Here is a 21,093-nt window from a genome sequence, read left to right on the forward strand (position 1 = left end):
TCCTTTAACGTGACGTGGTTTTCTCCCTTTTCCCAACATAGGGTCCCCGGCAAATAAGAAACTTCCATCGAAAACAATGAACAAAATATCCGGAGTTTTCCCTCCCAAGTGGTGCATCGGTCAATCTCCTAGTCTCACTTGGAGGAGATACTGGCAGTTTTAACAGCGTCATTCTTAAGCCTTAGAAACATCCTAAAAATACAATACTAGATCAGTTATTATTTTTAAAAATTAAAAAAACCACATTTTTTAGTAGGCTTCGTGCCCAGTGTGGAGCCCAACACGGGGCTTGAACTCATGACCCTGAGATCAAGATGTGAGCTGAGCTGAAGAGTCGGACGCTTAACACGCGGCCACCCGGGCGCTCCGTGACCAGTGACTCTTCATTTAAATGTATCTGAAATCACTCCAATGTCGTGGAGCCAGTACGTGAACACACAAGTCTCAGACAGATGTACCAACAGATCTAGAGGAGCTCAGAAGGAACAGGACTGCCACGCGAACAAGGTGAACTTTCCAGTGAGCTGGGAGAGAGCGGACCGCTAACAGGATGGTCCGGAGACACCAGGCCTCCGTGTGTGCGTGCAGACTCTCTCCAAACGGGGCAGGGAGAGCGTACGTCACCATTACTTACGTTACTGTTTTCTTTCAGACCAAGTCAACGTATCTGTACAATCTGGAACTTTCACTTCCCCAAAAGAAGGAAAAAAGTAACTACACAGGAGTCTCAGGGCTGCAAGACCCGGGGGAGTTTTCTGTCAACCGTCACAGTGTCCTGGGCCTCTCTAGTGAGTAAACCCACAGGAGTTAAGGCTGACAAACTTGGCCAAAGCACGAAAACACAGCAAAGACGAAAAACCACTCCATGACCCATCCTGGAGAGGAGCAAGCCCCCTGCAGACTCCCCCCGGTCCAAGATCGAGGGCACTCTTCGGAGGGAAAGGACAGACTGCCACCAGGACACAGGTTAACACACGAGGTACGAAGAGCAGCACACCAGACAGCGGATCGACTTCACGCAACCGGAGGGAAACCTTCACGATGTTACGCACGGCTTTATAAAGGCCGAGCGAGCAAATGACCGTCTTCTCCGACGGTGGTCGGAAACAGATCTGGCTCGAGACTACAGACCGGTGAAAAGGCAGTGACGAGAGTTACTCACCCAATGGAGCCTTGCATGGCATTTGCTCTGACACATGTGACGATAACACAATCTTTCTGGCGGCCCTGGAACGCGTCCACGGTATCTACTTCTGCCGGCCTATTTGCAAAAGAGAAAACAGGCTCGTCGGAAAAAGGAAGCTCATCACGAAACGCACACATTTACACGGCAGTGTTCCGCAAAAGCTTTTTTCACGGTTCTCTTTTTTTACCGAAACAGGATTCGCGGAGCGTAAAATTCCCTGTTCTAAAGTACAGCATTCCGTGGTGCTCAGTACCCGCTATGTTGTACAACCGCCACCTCCGTCTGCCTCCGCAACGACACTTCCACCCCTCGTGCCCGTCGGCAGTCAGTCCCTTGCGATTTCTCCCACTCTCCAGGCCTGGCAACCACCAACCTACTTTCTGTCTGGTAATTTCACATAAACGGAATCATAAAATGTGTGGCCCTTCCCGCTTGGCTTCTTTCACCGCAATTGATCCATTTACAACTGAGGGGCGTTTGGGTTGTTTGCTCTTTTTGACCGTTACGAGTAACGTTGCTGTGAACATTCACGTACCAGCTTTCGTGCGAACATCTTCTCCGTTCTTTTGGGCACATACCTAGCAGGGGAGCTGCTCGGTCGCTTGGTAATTCTATGCTTAACTTTCTGAGGACTCGCCAAACTGTTTTTCCACAGTGATCTACCATTTTACACTCTTACCAGCAAAGCATAAGGGCTCCAATTTCTCAACGTCCTTGTTCAAACTCTGTTATTATCTATTATTATCATCATCGTCATCATTTAGGTGGGTGAAAGGGTATCTCACTGTGGTTTCGATGTGCATTTCCCTTAGCGACAAACGAGGTGCGACATCTTTCCCGTGCTGGTTGACCATTTGGTCACAATCTTCTTCTGAGAAACGCTATTCAAAGCCTTCGCTCGTTAAAAAAAAAATCAGATGACTCAACTGTTTGTTACCGAGGTGTGGGAGTTCTTTCTATACTCCAGATAGGAGACCCATCGGATACAGGATGTGCAAGTAGACTTTCCTTGACTTAGGATGGGGTCACATCCCAATACACCCATCAGAAGTTAAAAATACCTTAAGCTGAGAATGCATTTGTTACACCTAACCTACTGAACGCCAGAGCTTAGCCTGGACAGCCTCAGGACACTCACGTTTGCCTACAGTTGGGCAAAGCCCGCTTCCTGATAAAGTGCTAGGTTATCCAACGTAATTTATTGACTACTGCACTGCAATAGGTACAGAACGGCTGTGATATGGTTTACCCCCGGGACCGTGGGGCTGAGCGGGAGCTGCGGCTCGCTGCTCCCCAGCGTCACGAGGCAGGATCATACCGCACACCAGTCCCCGGGGGAGAAAAATCCAAATTCAAAACCTGAAGTACAGCTTCTACTGAATGTGTGCTGCTATCACACCATCAGAAAGCTGAAAAATTCTAAGTCAAACCATGGTAAGTCAGGAACCATCCGTATCTGCTCCCACTCTGTGGGCTGTCTTTTCCCTTTTTTGGTAGTGTACTTTGACACACAGAAGTTTCTAATTTTTATCAAGTCTAATTTATCTACTCTTTCTTTGGTAACTTGTGCTTGGGTATCATACCAGAAAATTGTCTAATCTGAGGTCATACAGATTTATACCTTTGTTCCAAGTTTTATAATTTTATCTCTCAGATTTCCTGCTCTACTCCACTTTGAGTTCATTATGGGGTGGGAGACAGGGTTCGAAACTCATTCTCTTGCAGGTGGAGATCCAGTTGGTCCAGCACCATTGTGTTTCCCCAATGAATGGCCTGGGCCCCCTTGTTGAAAACCAACTGGCCATAAATGCATGGGTTTATTTCCGAACTCCCAATTCTAGTCTACCGGTTTACAGGTCTATCCTTAGGACCGTACCAGTTCTGATAACTAACTTTGTAGTAAGTCTTGAAATAGGAAAGCATGAGCCCCTAACAGTATTCTTTTTCAATATAATTGCGGTGTCTTGCATTTCCACGTGAATTTTAGGTTCAGCTTGTCCATTTCTACACAATGGGCAGCTGGAATTCTGGCAGAGACGGCAGAATTGAGGGTGAGTTTGTAGATCACTCTGGGGAGCGCTGCCCCCTTCACGACACGAAGTCTTCTGATCCACAGACACAGAATGTCTCTCCACTTACCTAGGTGTTAACCGCTTTCACCATTTTGTACTTTTTAATGCACAACGTTTAACACTTTCTTTTATTCCTAAATATTTTATCCTTTTTGACTCCATTATAAACAGAAGTGTTTTTTAAATTTCCTTTCCCGATGGCTAGTTGCTACTGCGCACACACGCAATGGATTTTTGTATGCTGATCCTGCACCTACAACTTGGCTGAACTCACCTGTTAGAATGGAGAGCTTATGTGGATTTTTTAGGGTTTTCTACATAGTAGGTCCGGCCAACTATGAAAAGGGATAGTTTTAGTTCTCGTGTAATACAAACACCCTTAATTTCTTTTTCTTGCTCAATTATCCTGCTCAGGACCTCTAAAACCATGCTGCACAAAAGTAGCAAGAGCAGGCACCCTTCCTGATTCTAGCGGCACAGCACTCAGACTGACCATCAAGCACGTCCTAGATACCTTCTATCAGGTCGAGGAAGTTCCTTTCTATTCCTAGTTTGTTGAGTGCTTTTATCACGAAAGGGTGTTGGATTTAGTCAAATGCTCCTTCTACGTCTATTCTGATGATCGTGTAGGTTTTCTCCCTTTATTCTATTAGTATGGTAGATCACATAGATTGACTTTCGTATGTTGAACCAACCTTGCATTCCTGAGATAATCCCACTATGGTCTTGGTGTATACTCCTTTTAAATATGCGGCTGAATTCAGTTCCCATTATTTTGTTGAGGATTTTTACATCCATATTCATAAGGGATACTGGCCTGTAGTTTCTCTCTTCTTGTGATGTTTTCCGTGGCTCTGGTATTATGGTAATATTGGCCTCACAAAATGAGTTAGAAAGTCTTCCCTCCTCTTCTATTTTTTGGAAGAGTCTGAGAAGGATTGGTGTTAATTCTTATCTTAACGTCTGGCAGAATTCACCAGTGAAGCCTGGTCCTGGGTTTTTCTTTGATGGAAAGAGTCTGACCACTAATTCCATCTCTTTTTACAGGTCTGTTCAAATTTTCTATTTTTTCTAGAGCCAATTTTGGTAAGCTTGTGTGTTTCTAGGTTAAGAAATTTTTGAGTTAATGGATTTCCAATGAGACAAAAACACGATCTTCACCCTGTACATAAAGGCATGAAAAGGGTTAAATACTTTATCCCAAGTGCAAGTGTTACTTCATGAATCCTACTAGAATTACAACTCAGGTCAACAAGTCCCGGGACCTAAAGGAAAAGGCCCGGAGGGTTTCTCAGTCGGTTCCACTGCCAGTTGTGGTGGGGAGGACATTGCCAGCAGCAGGAGGTACTGACTGGTCTGCGGGGCTGGGAGGGTGAGCGTTCCCTACCCAGTGTGACCCAAGCCAGCCCTTGAGTCTCCTCCTGCTATCCTACCACAGCCTGAGACCATTCCCTAGAGTTAGGTTTCCTTTTATCCCCTCTTTCTTCTTTTTAATTCAACCGAAAACCTGGAAATATCTGTAAAAATATAGATGCCTCACCCTTTTCTATCAAACTCTTTGTCCAAATCCTTCTGAATCATCGTCTTCTGAGCCTTGTAATGGGTTATTATGCCAATGTTCCGGAAAGTAACATCCCTTCTTTTGTCTTTAATAAGTTTAATTATTTCCATTACCAGTTTTATTTCTTGAACATTTATATATGAGCTAAATAAGATGAAAAACAAAACAAAACAAAACAAAACACATCAAAACTAATAGCAGTCCAACTGCTAGCTTCAGTCCCACTTTGTTTTCTGCTAGAGTGAAGGGCAGGAAGGTAGCTTTGACCTTTGCTCAGTCATCAGTGGCTCAAAGAGGCTGTTACAATGACCATCAATATGGTACCCTTGAAGACATACAACCACCCAGTGAAACAGGAAGTTATGAGGACGAAGAGTGTGATGTCACCTGAAGCTTACTCACCGATCTCTTTATCTGTCAAAACAGGGACAGCAACAGTAAGAAGTATTGACAGTAACCAAGACAGGAATAGTAAAGAGCTAGCACTAAGCATCTACTGTCTGGGGGCGCCTGGGTCGCTAGGTCGGTTGGGCACCTGACTCTTGGTTTTGGCTCCGGTCACGATCCCAGGGTCATGGGTTCTGCCCTGAGCTGAGCTCTGCCCTGACAGCAAGGAGCCTGCTTGCGATTCTCCCCCTCTCTCTGCCCCTCTCCCCCTCTCCCTCAAGATAAATAAACTTAAAAGAAAGAAAAAAAAAAAGAATTTGCACACACGGAGACCAGCGCTCTAGACGGGATCGTCTTCCTTCACTCCCCAGCACTGGCTGTGCGGAGCTCGCACCCACGGCCAGGGGCCGCCGTCCACACGGACTGAACAGGACGCAGCCCGGGGGTGCGTCCACACTGGCCTCCCCCTGCACTCCCAGCTCACTTCCCAAACTACATGCACCCCTGCACTCCCATTCCAGAACAACTGCACTGCACCTGAAGCTGCCTGAAGGTCTCAGTTTAAGGGCCTTTAATCCCCATGTTCTTAACTTCTAGGCTCACTTGACAGAAAACCCAGTCAGCCAACCTTCTCTTCCATCTCTGAAGTCCTTATTTTCGTCATTCACCTCTCAGGCCAACGTTCCTCTATGACCTTCACCTCCACAATACTTGTGGCCAACTGCTTCTCTGTCTCTCTTAACTTCTTCGCTGAATGTCCCCTCCCCCCTCCTCGGTGGCTTACCGCCTAGTTCTTACTGAGGATGTCACCTTCTCTACGGCGCTCCCGGTGACACAGAGGTGGCATTTCTATTTCTCCTTATTTCTAGATAGGCCCTGTGCTGACAAACGCAGCCTTTAGACTATTACTCTCTTATTTTCTCCTAAGCCCTGACTCCTTTGAAGTTTTTACTGCTTACCAGCCACCAATCCTTTCTGTCACTCACAGACTGCCTGGAACGTGCTCCCTTACTCACAATCCCACGCGTGAGGGGTCGTTCACCCTCTGTCTCCCACCTTCATCCAAGGGATCTATACTGCCTCTCGTCTTCGATCACAACAGCCATGCACTGGAGCCATGTCTGTCCTACTCACAGCTGTGACCTTAGCATGTATTTGCTCAAGAGCTTATCATGGTAGGGATTACGATCCCCACTACAGACTTAAGAAGAACTACAAGGCCAAAACGTATAGACAAAGACATTAATAATCTATGATAAAAAGGAGAAGCTAGTAGCGTAGCTCCGTAAGAATGACTGTGCCCTGATCCTAGGCAGAGAGAGGCACAGAAAATGTTTTCAATATAAATATGAACAAAAATAATAGAACTCTGGGACCATCACTGGGGATTCAAGGGAGGAGAACATACTCATTATCCCGTCTTTCTGAACCGTCTCCGACATCAAACACGAGGTAAGGTTGAAATGGCCAGTCTGATGAACACCGATTGGTTTCAGTCAGTCTACGAAAAAGCAGCCACCATTCAGAATACAAGTTATAAGAAAAAAATTCTCATTATAATCAGTATTTTTTTGTCAGGGAAGAAGCTGGGGATAAGATATCTTCTCAGAATGTGCTTTAACAAAAGGTAAAACACAGATTTTATTTCTGTTCTCGGCGAGGGCGAGTGGTCTACGCACCTACAGATAACCACGACTAAACAGCACTCACGAGGCAACGAGCGAAAACAGTAAGCCGCAGAACACAGACGGTCTCCGACTTACGACGGTCCCACTTACAATTTCTCGACTTTGCGGTGGCGCAAAAGCAATACGTTTCAGTGGAAATCGCACCGGGAATCGTAAACTGGAATCCTGTCCCGGGCTAGCCACGTGCTGTACGCTCCTCTCACGAGAGCAGCGAGCCGCAGCTCCCAGGCAGCTCCGCGATCACGAGGGTGACCTCCCCTACACTGACAACTACTCCACTTGTCACTTTCGGTACCGTATTCAGTGCATCACACGGGACATCCAGCACTTTATCATAGAATAGGCTTTGCGTTAAATGACTTTGCCCAGCTGTAGACTAACGTAGGGGTTCTGAGCACATGTCAGCAAGCTGGGCTAAGCTAGGATGCTTGGGAGGGTAGGTTAGGTATATTACATGCCTTTTTGACTTATGTTTATAGGAACATAACTCCGTCATAAGTCAAGGAAAATCTGTACTATGTACAGTATGGTATGATTTTTCCCCCCCAAAATTAAAAAAGGCAGAGGGGGGGCCTCGGTGGCTCAGTCGGTTAAGCGTCCAACTCCTGATTTCAGCTCAGGTCACGGTCTCAGGTGACGAGATCAAGCCCACGTGGGGCTCTGTGCTGAACATGGAGCCTGCTCGGGATGCTCTCTCTCCCTCTGCCCCTGCCCGCTGATGCTCTCGTGAAATAAATAAACTTAAAAAAAAAAAAGTTTTTAAAAAAGAATTTAAAAAGTGGGGTGCCCGGGTGGCTCTGTCAGTTGCACGTCTGGCTCTTGATTCTGGCTCAGTCGTGATCTCACGGTTCATGGGATTGAGCCCCACGCTGCACTCGATGCTCACGGAGCTGAGCCTGCTTGGGATTCCCTCTCTCCCTCTCTCTGTGCCCCTCACCTGCGCTCGCTTCAAAATAAATATTATAAAATAATTTTAAAGTGAAAAAATTTTTTAAAAAGATAGGCATAATACAAAGATTGGAAATAGATACAGCAAGATGCTATGAGTGAGTATTTCTGGGTAGCATAAATAAGGGCAGTCTTTCCCCCCTTCTTTTTTGTTTATATACATTTGCTAAAATCAACATGGCTCTCGTAATTAGAAAAAAATCACTGAACCTTTGTTTTACACTTTTTATGACAGGACTTAAGAACACACTAAAATACCTATTCTTCTTAAGCAGCTAACCCTACAAATAAAATAAGCCAATAAGGAATAAACGGAGGGCACCTGGGTGGCTCAGTCAGTTAAGTGTCTGACTCTTGATTTCAGCTCAAGACATGATCTCACGGTTTGTGAGTTCAAGCCCCTTGTAGGGCTCTGTGCTGAGTGTGGAGCCTGCTGGGGATATTCTCTCTCTCTCTCTCTCTCTCTCTCTTTCTCTCTCTCTCTCCCCCTCCCTCCCTCCCTCCCTCTCTCCTCTCCCCCTACCCCCCCCAATAAAGTTTAAAAAAAAAAAAAAAAGGAATGAACTCACCTATTTGTTTTCAAGCTTCTGTTATAAACATAATTAGAGGGGAAGAGACATATGTCTGGGTGCATCCTGTACTGAACAGTAAGCTGTAAAACAGGCAGCCTGCCGATCACATTGTGCTCTACACTGTCTTCCAGCAGCTTGCAGAAGCGAGCCATCATTGACTGGTCATAGCCATACTCCTGTGCTTTCTGAAAGGGAGGAAACAATTTTCAAGAATTCATTCATACTTTTCCCACTATCATCAAAACACCGAGTGGTAATATGGAAATGGCAAGGTTTAGGTGGCGTTGAGATGACCAACAAGCAAAAATTCAGAGAAACAGGTTTCTGACTCCGGCCCTTGAAAAGCCATGTAGGTTGACTATAAAAAAGTTCATTTAGAAAATCTACATACTGCTTATGAAAAGATGTGGTCTTGTAAGTGGCCACAAACTGAAACTATTTTGATGTAAACAGAGGTCGCCGGAAAGAATCAGTAAGAAAAGAAACAAAGAACTGTAACACAGATTTTAACAATTATTTCTAGGGGACTCTCCCACGAATGGAAACATTGACTGTCATCGTACAAGCCTTTTAAAGACCAATTTCTCCATCCATCTGTCCGTCCGTCCATCCAATATACACGGAGCCACTACAGTTTGGGGTGCTGAGACTGCTAAGGTGACTTAGCTCAAGCATCACAGAACAGATGTTCCATGGAGAAGACCGACAACTGACAGTAATTACTAAGATGATTTCATAAACCCGTTAGTGGGTTACAACCTGGAAAATCAGTGGGATTTTTCAACGGGATCCAGTGGGATCCACTTTTCAATGTCAACATCACACAGATAAGTACCATGTCTTAAGTAACCTAGACGCAAATGTACTCTGCGGGATGCACGGGGACGACGGAGATGGGAGCTTCACACGCGACGCCTGAGACACGGCACTGAAGACGCGCGTGCAAAGCTCACGAATCAGGAGAGTGGCGGAAAAAAGGCGGTACTTCCTAAATCATAGGTTATTTCTGTATGTGATCTTAAATAGGTTTATGTAACTTAGTATTAGTAGACATTCAACAGTTTTATCCACATCCCCAGAAGTTTCTCTCTTCACAAGCTGGCCAAAACCTCATTTTGAATCTTCTTTCTGGGGAAAAAGAAAAAGGTACCACTTCCATACTTGGGAAAAAAAAACCCAGTCTATCCTACAGAATGACGTGGATTTCTACGCTCTGACGTGGAAGGATAATCCTGATCTCTTTTTGGACTGGAAAAAAGACAATCTGGCACAGAATGCTCCTGGCCCCTTTAAAGCAAGCCCTACATACACACAACCACACACAAACCATCTTTTAGGGACTTAGTTACCGACCCCCCAGATGCCAGCTCCATAACGCAAGCAAGGATTTCTGTCTCTTTTCTTCACTGTCTTAACACCGGCACCTAGAACAGTGCCTGAATCAGGCTGGCACTCGGTAAACACTGATGGAAAGACACGAATGACAATAGGCCACAAAATCTGTTAAAATACTCACAACGATTCTCCTTAAATATAGGCGGACAGAAAGGCAAGTTGAGAAAATTAACTTTGTAATTATTTTCTAAATTGTTCTCAAGAAGGCTGCATTGTTTCAGCAACAATAACAAAAAGGCCAGATTTTTCTCTTTTCTGTTGCTTTTATAAATCACCGAAGTAGGTCATAAAGTTGGGGCCCATCAAGAATGTAATCAGTAACTTTGTGAAATAACGTGTCACTCAAAACAAATGCAGTACAACGGGGGCACCGGGTGGCTCACCCAGAACCGACTCTTGATTTCAGCTCGGGTCATGATCTCACGGTTCTTGAGTTGGAGACGCGCATCGGGCTGTGCTGACGGTGCGGAGCCTGCTTGGGATGCTCTCACTCCCTCCCTCCCCCTCCCCGTCCCGTGCTCTCTCACGCTTCCAACATAAATAAACTTTAAATGAAAAGAAACACGGTACAGAGTTGGCTCTTCCTTACTCCCCCTGAACAAGATCACCAGCGGCTTTTCCCTATGGACACAGGTCTTCGCTCAGAGCAGGCGGTGATCGCGCACGTGTGCTCAGGCGTGAAAGAGCCGCACTATCGTTCTGAATGATTCCAAAGTCAAAACACCGCGATGACAACAAAAACCACACGCTTTCACTCCACAAGTGCACACACACGCTTGGGAAGGATCTGTTCCCTGGGGTTGTTTACACAGCCAGTACTCTAGATTTGTACAAATCATCTCTGTATTAGTGAAATACACAAACATTATTAAATTCAACGCCATGGTCTATACCTATTCAGATTACCCAAAACATTTACTAAATCCCAACTCTGGCGGGCATTTATTCCTAGGAGCCCTCTCTGGGGAGGGAACAGGAGAGACAGGCCACTGCCAAGGTGCTGGTCCTTCCCGCAGGCGGGGTTCAGAGCCCCCTTCCTCTCTTCCTGACGCTGCACTTTCAGAGGACGTGAGAAGCACATTTTTTATCCCCCCGATAGGACACAGAATTCTAAAACTGGAAGTGTACTCTAAAAGTACATTTAAAGTACTCTGTGTAATGTTTTCCTCAAATCTGCATACATTTAAATATAAATCAGGGGGTTGGGAAACTTCTCCTCTTAAAATTTTCCTTGTATTATAGTTTTGGTGTTTATGTACTAAAATGGATCAGATACAGCCCTTAAGATAGCTGCACGCTGTTTCCCAAAGAAAAAGCCCAATGCACACGGAACACGGGTCTTTCTCACGTTCTGGTCTTTGACGCTCCCACTGCGTGGGTCACGTATGTACGTAAGCACAATTAGGAACACAGGGACATTTTCACAGACTTTTACCTATTAAAATCCAAATGGTGCTTCTCTCTTCTTAGCCATTCCCTACTTTTCCCTCCAAACAGGAGATGATGATCCGAGAAAGCCCCCCTCCAAACACAAAAACAAAAAGTCCCCCCCCCCTTTTTAAAGTGTTAAGAACGTGAAACAAACGCACCATGGAAATGACTGTGGGAGGGAGCTGTTTTGGGTCTCCGACGAGGATCAGCTTGTTACAACGATGGATGAGCGGGGTAAGAGTCTCCACTTCACAAGACTGCCCAGCCTGGGTAAGAAAGTACAGAATGAAAGGGTATTCTTCATCATCTCTGCTGTTTCTTTTTCCCCGTGCGGTTTATCAAATTCACAAAAGTTCTAACATTCAGAAAAATATCACACTTTCTCCTTCTGCACTGAATACCAGCCAGGATTTTTGAGTGGACGCTTGTGATGAGCACCGGCTTTTTTTTTTTTTTTGATTAAAATAAAAGAATACTATAAACTGAGAAAAACATAGAAGGATTTTTCTATGGTTACAAAGTAAAACCGTAACAACGGACACAAACACTCTAAACCATCGAGTGAAGGAACCACCGCACACGCGTCGTGAGGTCGGCACGGCTCAGGTGCCACGACCCCCGGGGAGCCAGCGCGAGCCAGAGCGCCGTGTGACGCCCCAGTTCTGTGTTCTTTTTCTCGCTGGGCACGTGCCTGAGGGAAGTGCGTGGCGGTGCGTCCCCCTCTCCCCGCCACCCGCCTTCTCCCTTGCTCCTAGCTGGCCTTGTCATCTGCAAGACTCAAGCTTCTCTTCGATGACACCTTCTTCAAGCGCGTCATCATTTCCCCCGTTTCCATCCTCTCATTTTGGTGAAGCCGATCTTGGACCAATCCTCTTGTAGCTCGTTTTCCACGTCTTCGGTCTTCTGGCCCTACATTCTGGCAAACAGTAGGTGCCCGACAAATGTCTGCTCCGTGAATGAACTACAAGTCACGGGTGCGAGATGAAAACACTGTGGCTCAGAGCCGTCCAAAGTTATATGCAAACTGCCTCGAAAGGGAACCAGAGCTATTCCGAGCAGAGAGGAGACACTCCTCGGGCAGGGACCAGTCAGGCATCCTTAAGACTATCACCCCAATTCCGGAAAAGCCAGTTCGGCTGTGGGGGGCCGTCAGCAGCACATTTCAACACAAGAGACCGCGCACACACGCGACGGCAGGTAAAAACCAGATGCTCCGAGACCGTTTCCTCCGGTTCCTCGAAGCAGCGCGGCTCCCCGCCCGCCCCGGCTCGGCCCGCACAGCGCCAGCATAAGCCGTACGGCTGTTCGGCCGACTGCCCACTGACCTCATCGACGATGACACAACTGAAGGGGACACCCCCTTGCCCACGAAAAGCAGACTCGAGCAGTAAACCGCCACTCGTGCTCAGTGTGCAGCAGATGACGTGGGACTCTAAGATGATGATGCTCTGTGTTTTTTGTGGGCGTCCTTGAACCTAAGACAACAGACAAAGGTGAATCAGTATTCAGCCGTCTATAAACCCCTGATGACAATAGGCCTACTTTTACTGTAAAACATCCACCATTTATCACGTGACAACAACATTCAGCGAGTCCTGAGGGGGAACCACAGATCTAGAAAACAGCAAGAACGTTCCAGATCATCGGAAACCACCAGAGAGACAACGCTGTGCTGCGCAGTGAGTCTAAGCTCAGAACACGATAGAAGCACATTAGGAAAAATTTATTCAGGCTTGATTTGGTCAAAGCAAACTACAATTCTTACAGCAGATGTACGTGGGCAGGTATCAGAATGCGCAGAGATAGTTGTGAAGCAATTATCTGAGTTAAACTGGGGTCACAACTCAGCTAGAAGATATATTTTTCTGTTAGTCGTTAAGCACGTATAGCGTCGTTCCGCTTTTCACAAAGGCTTGTACCCACAGTGACGCCCGTGAAAATGAGGAGCACTCTGCTTCCACGGTAACAAAGACCACCCCGGCCCACCGGTCGCACAGAGACCGGGGCGGAGCCGGACTGTGAATGACACCTCACAACACGTACCATTTAGCGTTCAAGCTAATAAGCCAGGGTTCTTATCATTGATTCGCTGAGCCTGGTGCTGCTCCTATAAAGTGGCTCATCCCTGGACACGTGACTTGCTCAGCCATGGACTTGGACTCCCAAGGCGTGTGTGTGTGTGTGTGTGTGTGTGTGTGTGTGTGTGTGTGAGCTTCAGAGGGTGGCAGCTGTGGCCCTCGGGGCACACGTGAAGGCACTGTCACCTTCACACACCTCTCCTCTCGGCCTCCCACGGAGGAACGCAGCCAAGTGAAATTAATTCCATGGCCCACAGAACCAAGTGGGGAGCAGGAAACCCCACAATACGTGCAAATACAGACTTCATCCGTAGATTCGGGAGGACTCACTTGGGGCTCGGTTTACAATTTTAATAAAAAGCTTTCCACGGCATTTTGTGCCGAAGTGAACAAACAGCTAATGGAAATATGCACTAAGTGCAACTGTATTTGTTTAGCAACGGAGGGAAGGCTAACAATACATTCGAGGGAAAAATCTCGGCTTAAAAACATGAGTAACGTTACCAGTTGCCGTGACCTGCTCTCCCCGACCCCCACCGGTTTATTACGGCTGAAATCTGAGGACGAGGATACAGATCTGGCTCATCCTAGCTCTGAGAAATCTAAACGTTGTTGATTTTAAAAAATTTTTATTTTTAAGTCATCTCTACACCCAGTGTGGGGCTCAGACTCATGACCTCGAGACCAAGAGTCACACGCTCCACTGGTGGAGACAGCCAGGCGCCCCCTGATATTTTTATATCCAAAAGAATACTGGGGAAAAGGTTACACACTACAGAGGATTCTTATGATCAAAAACAAATATGGCGAGTGTACGCTTTCAGCCAGGAACTGCCAAACACGTGCTTGTACTTTCTTAGCTAAACCCCCAGCCGCCATCACTCTACTTGAAGCCGGACAGCAGATGTCTCTTCCTCTTCTTTTTTTTAGCATCCCTGGGTGGGCACAAATTTTCTTTGGCCAGGAAAACACCTTCACGTCTACTTTCACTATTCATCTGATGATAATTATCATAACCGACTTTGCAGTGGGGGGAAGGAGAAGAGCACCTAATGAGTTTGTTTTAATACCTACCCAGACCTAGAAAAGAAGACAATTTATCATCACCTTTCTTAGATCTCAGGTGACAATAAGAATTTCAGGCAAAAAAAAAAAAAAAAAAAAAAGCAAATGTACATGTGATTGCACCATTTTCTCTACTTTCATATTCAAAAAAAGTTTTCATAATAAGCAAAGTTTTAAATGTAACTGAGAGAAGTCCATCGGTTGTGTGAAATAATTCATAATAAAAACAGAGAAAGAAAGAAGAAAAAACCTGGAAAATCCTATAGGTGAGCCACTTACCTCTTTAATTTTAGAAGCTAGTTCCTGCCTCTCTTTTGAAACCTTTGCGATTTTTTCATCTAATTCTTGCCTCTGGAAAAAATGAGAATGCAATCTTTAAGATTAACCTGAGCATTTTAAAATACTTTCCGGTTGGCTGCCTTACCTTGCAGACGCCACTGCCCGTTCACCCCACCTGCTCTCCCTTTATCAGCAGAGTCCTGACCCCCGTGCTGTGCTGAGCTGGCCCTCGGGACCGGGGCCTCACAGCCGCTCCGTCCCAACCAGCAGCCTGCAGAGACCTTCCCCTGATACGAGTCCTCACACACAGGACCCGGGGAGGAGAGGAGCAGCCAGAGCGACGGCAGGTGGCAGCTCTGACAGGACGTCGCGGCCGCCCTCGTGACCAGCGCCCACGCGGCTTCTCCCGCTCTTCTGGTCTGAGCGGAACGATCCGGCCCTAGCCCAGGACCCCCGAAGCACCCCACCCACGGACCCTAACAGAGGCACGTGTCCAGGTCCTGCCTGTCTGCACTCTGCCTTGACCTCTTGTGTGGCCCCTCAAGGCCACGACGTGTACTTCCTCCGGGACCTGTGCGTAGTCAATGTCTCTGCTTCAATTTCTCTGTGGTATGGCCCCCGGAGCTCCACGCAGTGTTAATCTGACAAATCCTTAACGATGCACAAGATTCTGTTCTGTCTGGTGCGTCCCCTGTGTGCTGTCTCTGTCTGCTGGGCAGTGCAACTCCCGGGGCTCTTTCCTCCCCTGATCTCTGGGTGGTTCGCATCCCAGTCATCCCTCTGGCTACAGTGATGGGCACAGAACACAGGCCTGGTGAACCACGGCCCCCATTCCCTTAAAAACAGGGAGGAGATCTGCTTGAAGATCCAGGGACCAACCGGATGCCTTCCGTGGCACTGATGCATGGATAGCGGGAGAGCGGCCCCCTCTCTTCCTATGGGTTTTCTAAGCCAGGGCGGTGGTGCCCAGAGATGCTGGCACTTACCTTCCCCGAGGGAAGAAAGGTCTGACACACAGAAAACCAAATCGAGGGGAAGCTGGAGAAATGCCATCACCTGAGCCTCTGGACCCAGCCTCGCTCAACTTACTCCCAGAGTCCCTAGGCATGTTGAGTCAGTGAGTTCCCCTTTTTGTCTAATTTGGATTTCTTTAACTTGCAACTGAAAGATACCTAATCAATTCACTACAGCTTTAATATATGGCAGGCAACGGCAAACTACAGCCTGTGGGCCAAATTCAACTCACCATCTGTTTTTGTAAATAAAGTTTTATTGGAATACAGTCACATCCATTTGTTCATGAATTCTCTATCACTGCTTTTGGGCTACAACAGCAGAGTTGAGTAGTTGACACAGAGACCATATGGCCTGCAAAGTCTAAATTATGTACGACCTTTACTTTCCAGAAAAAGCTCATTAATCCCTGATACAAGGCATACCGCTTTTGTATACCTCTTCATACACAGATTCAGCTATTCCGCGATAAACAAATGATATCACATACTCCATGCTAACTTACGTACGTATCAGCTATTAGAAAACATCAATCAAGAAATGTTGAGATACCTGTGTTTCCTTTCCACCTCGGCATAAAGCACGCTGGCGGGAAAGTTCATCTAGCTGATGATCTAGAAATTCCTTTCTTCTATGCATCTCCTGAACATGAGAAGGTAAGTCTTTTTCTAAAAAAAAAAAAAAATAAGCTAATTCTGACAACTATATACACATATGCATACACAAGGAGGAAAAAAACTAGTTCTCGAAGCTACTCTATTTCAAATGTCTCCAAATTACCTTTAATGCCCGAGATATTACCTATCATATAAAAGGAAATAGAAGTAACATTAGTATGTGCCTCAATTAGTACTTACTCATTCTGTGGTTAACTTGGCTGTCCAAACTAAATCTTAGGACCTCATTATTAATAGACTTTTCTGGACCCAGACGTACTAAATTTATATCTCCACAGTTCCCTGTTGATAAAAAAAATCGCACTTAGAGAATAGTAACAACACTGCCAGTCTCTGTTCATACTATCTCATAATATCTATTTCTAAGCAAGCATACTAACAATGAGAGAAGGGAGCTAAGATTAATCATCAATCAACTAGACGCCTGAAAGCACACTACAGGATTCATACACGTCAGATACGCTTCACAACCACTCTCAAAGCGAGTACTTACCATTTCTACATTTCTACCCAATAAAAGCTTCGGAGGTTGCATAAACAGTACGTTACAAACTTGTGATTCAATTACACCAGCATTTCTCAAGCTGTGTTCTGTCCATTCCACAGTAAAATACATTTGGGGAAAGGTGAGTTAAAATAAGATAGATTTCTTAACCTCAGGATATTTCAGATGGACAAAGACTTTCAGATGTTAACACATATTTGAACTTTCAAGACAGAATCATATTTGACTATCAGATCCTTCTCGGTCAGCAGAATACTCAGAACGATGTTTCTGAAACTCTCCTCCACATCGCACTGCTAACTCCAGAATCTAAGGGATACAAACATGCTGGAAATTCTGTGGAGTAGGTAATTCCAAAAGCTGTAAGCATCGTTTAAACGGCTTGTTATTAACCACACTTTCATTTTAGGTTACCGCAGTTTATATATTATTATTTCATCTAAACATCACCCGCTCCATCATTGGGCTAAATCATAGCGTTCATGCAGAGTTTATTAGCACTTATCTGAATGTGACACATCACGTACTTATTTGTTTATTGTTAATCTCCTGCCTGTGAACAAGGTTCTGTTTTGGTCACTGGCTCCAACGGTGGCCAGCAGGTTAAGTACAGGAAGTACAGGTTGAATGAATGAAGGACTTATTAAACAGTTATCTACAACATATTTTTGTTCCCAGTTCAGCTCATTCTTCTAAACGTGAAGCCCTCTTCTCTGGCTAACATTTGCTTGAAGGTTTCAAAACTGCCAATTTTCTTGTTTCCATGAGAAAGGTGGATGGAATTACCTGGAAACTCACCCATGATAAACATCTAGAAATGCTCCATAAACTAAAACTATAACAGACATCCTTTAAACTGCAGGGTGAGCTCATAGAGATGGGAGAGAAATTCCTAGAGGCCAGAAACAAAGAGAAAGCTCAAAACCAGAGCTTCAAGACCCCAAGCTGCTGTGGCTTCCCTGAGGGACAGGATACGTTGGGGCTGGCACCGTCTGGGTGCTCAGAATTTTCTACTTTACGTTCAATAAAATACAGAGATTTATGGGGCGCCTGGGTGGCTCAGTCGGTTAGGCATCTGACTTCAGCTCAGGTCATGGTCTCACAGTCCGTGGGTTCAAGCCCCGCGTTGGGCTCTGTGCTGATGGCTCAGAGCCTGAAGCCTACTTTGGATTCTGTGTCTTCCCCTCCCTTCCCCTCCCTCCCTTCTCTGCCCCTCCCCCGCTCATGCTCTGTCTGTCTCAAAAATAAATAAACATTAAAAAAAAAATAGAGATTTAAAAATCTTTAAATTTTTTTTTAATTTATTTATTTATTTATTTTTGAGACAGAGAGAGCGAGCATGAGCAGAGGAGGGGCAGAGAGAGAGGGAGACACAGAATCTGAAGCGGGATCCAGGCTCTGGGCTGTCAGCACAGAGTCCGACGTGGGGCTCAAACTCACGGACTGTGAGATCATGACCTGAGCTGAAGTCGAACGCCCGACCAACTGAGCCACCCAGGCGGCCCTAAAAATCTTTAGTTCTACCGAGAGTTTGCCAAATGTCTACGCTGGCAAAACTACCATTCCAGTGAAGGTACAGAAATTTTATCACGGAGGCTTGAATTTTAAAGCCTGCTAGAAAGGAAAAGGGCCTGGAAGAGATGGGAGGAAGAAGAAGTGAATGGGCTTAGCTGGGAAAAACTAAATTCCTTCCTAGGACTTTCCAACCATAGGCCCGCCCATGTCACGTGTGGACTCAGAGACTAAATACATAAAACAGGGAATGACAAAGGTGACCCAATCAAAATACAGTGGCGATTTTTTAAATTTGACTACAGTGAGAAACTTTTTGCCAATATATTTTAAAACACCTAAGAGGAAGTGTAAATTTTTCATGGATATTAGTCACTTTCTGAGGAAGTGGCTAACATGAATTAGCCAAATTCAGTAAAATTACAGAAACCCTGGGGTGCCTGGGTGGCTCAGTCGGTTAAGCGTCCGACTTTGGCTCAGGTCATGCATAGTCTCAGGGATCGTGAGTTTGACAGCTCAGAGCCTGGAGCCTGCTTTGGATTCTGTGTCTCCCTCTCTCTCTGTCCCTCCTCGCTCACACTCTGGTTTCTCTCTCAAAAATAAACAAACATTAAAAATATACATATATATAGAAACCCTAAATAGACATGTAACAGTTAAGGACGTTTAGACAACATATTGAAACTTACCCTTCTGTCAAAAAAAAAAAAAAAAAAAAGACAATAAACAAACACTATAAACAAATCAATCTTCAAGGAATAATCTCTTTCGTATATAAAACATTCCAAAGAATAAACACAAAAATTCTCCCCAATTCCATTTTTAAGGTTAGTGTAACTAAAACCAAAGATATGACAAAGAAAAATCGCAGGCCAGCCTCATTTAGGAGTACTAATTTTAAAATCCTAAATAAAACATTAGCAACCTAGCAACATGTTAAAAAATAATAATACGTGACCAAGTTGGCCTTACTCTAGGAACCCAAGACATTTTAACGTTAGATAAACATTGTAATTTGCCACAACAACAGATTAAAGAAAAGTGTCATTATCATTTCAACAGATGCAACTAGAAAAATGCATGCAATGAACCCCAAAGGCCCTTCACAAGAAAAAGTAACGAAAAAGGAAACTGCTCTATCCCGATAAAGGGTGAATACTAAAACCAACACCATACTGAACGGCAAAGGTGTCCAAGGCCTTTCTTTAAGGAGGCTCGGGGTGGCTGCAAGGAGTAACAGGAGCGGAACATGAAGGCAATGGGAAACAACACGGTTCTCTTCTGTGGCCAGAAGACGTTTTCTAAGAAAGCTCAAACTGCACCCTGGCTGCTGGCTGGCCTCGCCTGGCCCCGGCCCTGCTGCCCTGTCCACACAGGCCCGAGTGCCGCCCTCACGTGGCTGGTCAGGGAAGGGACAGGCGTGTTAAACCACACCACTGCACGTGCGTGGGAGCTGCTCCCGGGCGTGTCAACTGCTACAACCACTTTTGGGAAGAATCTGGTACTATCTACAAAACTGAAGATGCACAAGTCCTTCAACCCAACATATTCACTGCACGGTGTTCCTACGCTTATTAGAGCAGCGCTTTTATAAACCCTCGACCTTGACCGATCCTATGAAGTATGCTTGATCTCGAGACCCAGTACAACCCACGCACCTGCCCAGCGAAACAGGGTTCACGAACCAGTACTTCCCCTCACTGCTAGATCACACTGGAAATAGGACCGCACCCTGGCGGAGCTAACTACGGTCCGGCTCTACTGCATGGCAATGTTCTCTCGCCTCTGGTCATTTTTATGGATAGTAACAACTTCAGGAGCTCCCCACATGCCCCCAACCCTTTCCCACGGCCAACTCCTGATTGCTCTGCAGGTTTCATCTCAGACGGCACGTCCCCCAGAAGTCTTCCCTAACCGCCCCCCCACCCCGAGACTAAACCAAGGGCCGCTCTAAGATGTTTGCCAAGTATCCACATTTTACCGCTTACAGAACATACGGCTTTGTTTCTAACTGCCCACTGATCCACTTCCTCGTTACTGTCTCTTGGAAGGCCTCCCTGTTGAAACCTCAGCACCGAGCACAGTGCCTTGGCACAGAGTAAATAAGTGCTCAACAAAATGTGCTCAATGAATCAATGAGCACGTATGGGCCACAGCCCCAAGCAGACGTTATTACCAGAAGGGGCTCGCATTCAAAACGGCCCACACTAAACAATGAAAACGAAACCAAAAACAAATGAAACGCCCATAGAAGGATCATACCCAAAGGATTCTTCTTGTCTTTACACTTCTCTTTAAATTCGAGGATGATTTTTTTCATAAGTTCATCAACAGCCGCGTTGGAAGGTGCACACACAAGGACACGGTTTTGTTTGATTTTGGCATTGGAGTTTTCATCTGAACGCCCCTTCCTCTGGTTCTACAATTTGACACACACACGCCGAAAAGACAGACAACAAGAAATACTAATGAGCTTGGGCACAGAACTTTCCAGTTTTTCTCTACTTCCACGCATATTCCAAAGTTCTCTTCGTAAACAGTTAAAAATACATAACAGCACCTACATCTTACACGGACATTAAGATTGCCTCCAAACGTAACATCTTATCATAGCTTCTCTGAGCCTCTCCTCACCATCCGCTTATGTTACTGTGTATTCAATCCAACCCAAGTGTAGCCCAGGAATACATTCCACACGGTTTCTCTGCAGTAGACGTGACCCA

At 45.7% G+C, this 21,093-nt stretch overlaps 1 protein-coding gene across 8 annotated transcripts in view; it reads right to left on the reverse strand.

The window, feature by feature from the left end:
* The window catches only part of SETX (senataxin), a 64,719-nt gene that overhangs the window by 7,289 nt on the left and 36,337 nt on the right, over positions 1 to 21,093 (reverse strand). For 6 of the 8 annotated variants that reach the window (XM_042913970.1, XM_042913971.1, XM_042913967.1 and 3 more), the window contains 10 exons: positions 20,633 to 20,789; positions 16,534 to 16,635; positions 16,229 to 16,344; positions 14,663 to 14,734; positions 12,566 to 12,715; positions 11,399 to 11,506; positions 8,412 to 8,599; positions 6,615 to 6,707; positions 4,799 to 4,963; positions 1,163 to 1,261 (listed from right to left, as the gene is read on the reverse strand). In XM_042913970.1, the coding sequence (XP_042769904.1) occupies positions 1,163 to 1,261; positions 4,799 to 4,963; positions 6,615 to 6,707; positions 8,412 to 8,599; positions 11,399 to 11,506; positions 12,566 to 12,715; positions 14,663 to 14,734; positions 16,229 to 16,344; positions 16,534 to 16,635; positions 20,633 to 20,789 (1,250 nt within the window). Of the gene's footprint in view, positions 1 to 1,162; positions 1,262 to 3,953; positions 4,421 to 4,798; positions 4,964 to 6,614; positions 6,708 to 8,411; positions 8,600 to 11,398; positions 11,507 to 12,565; positions 12,716 to 14,662; positions 14,735 to 16,228; positions 16,345 to 16,533; positions 16,636 to 20,632; positions 20,790 to 21,093 lie in introns of those variants that run through there. The other 2 variants (XR_006196125.1, XM_042913972.1) reach the window with 2 other exon arrangements.

This window comes from Panthera leo, chromosome D4 (genome assembly GCF_018350215.1).
Source record: "Panthera leo isolate Ple1 chromosome D4, P.leo_Ple1_pat1.1, whole genome shotgun sequence".
Taxonomy (NCBI): Eukaryota; Metazoa; Chordata; class Mammalia; order Carnivora; family Felidae; genus Panthera; species Panthera leo.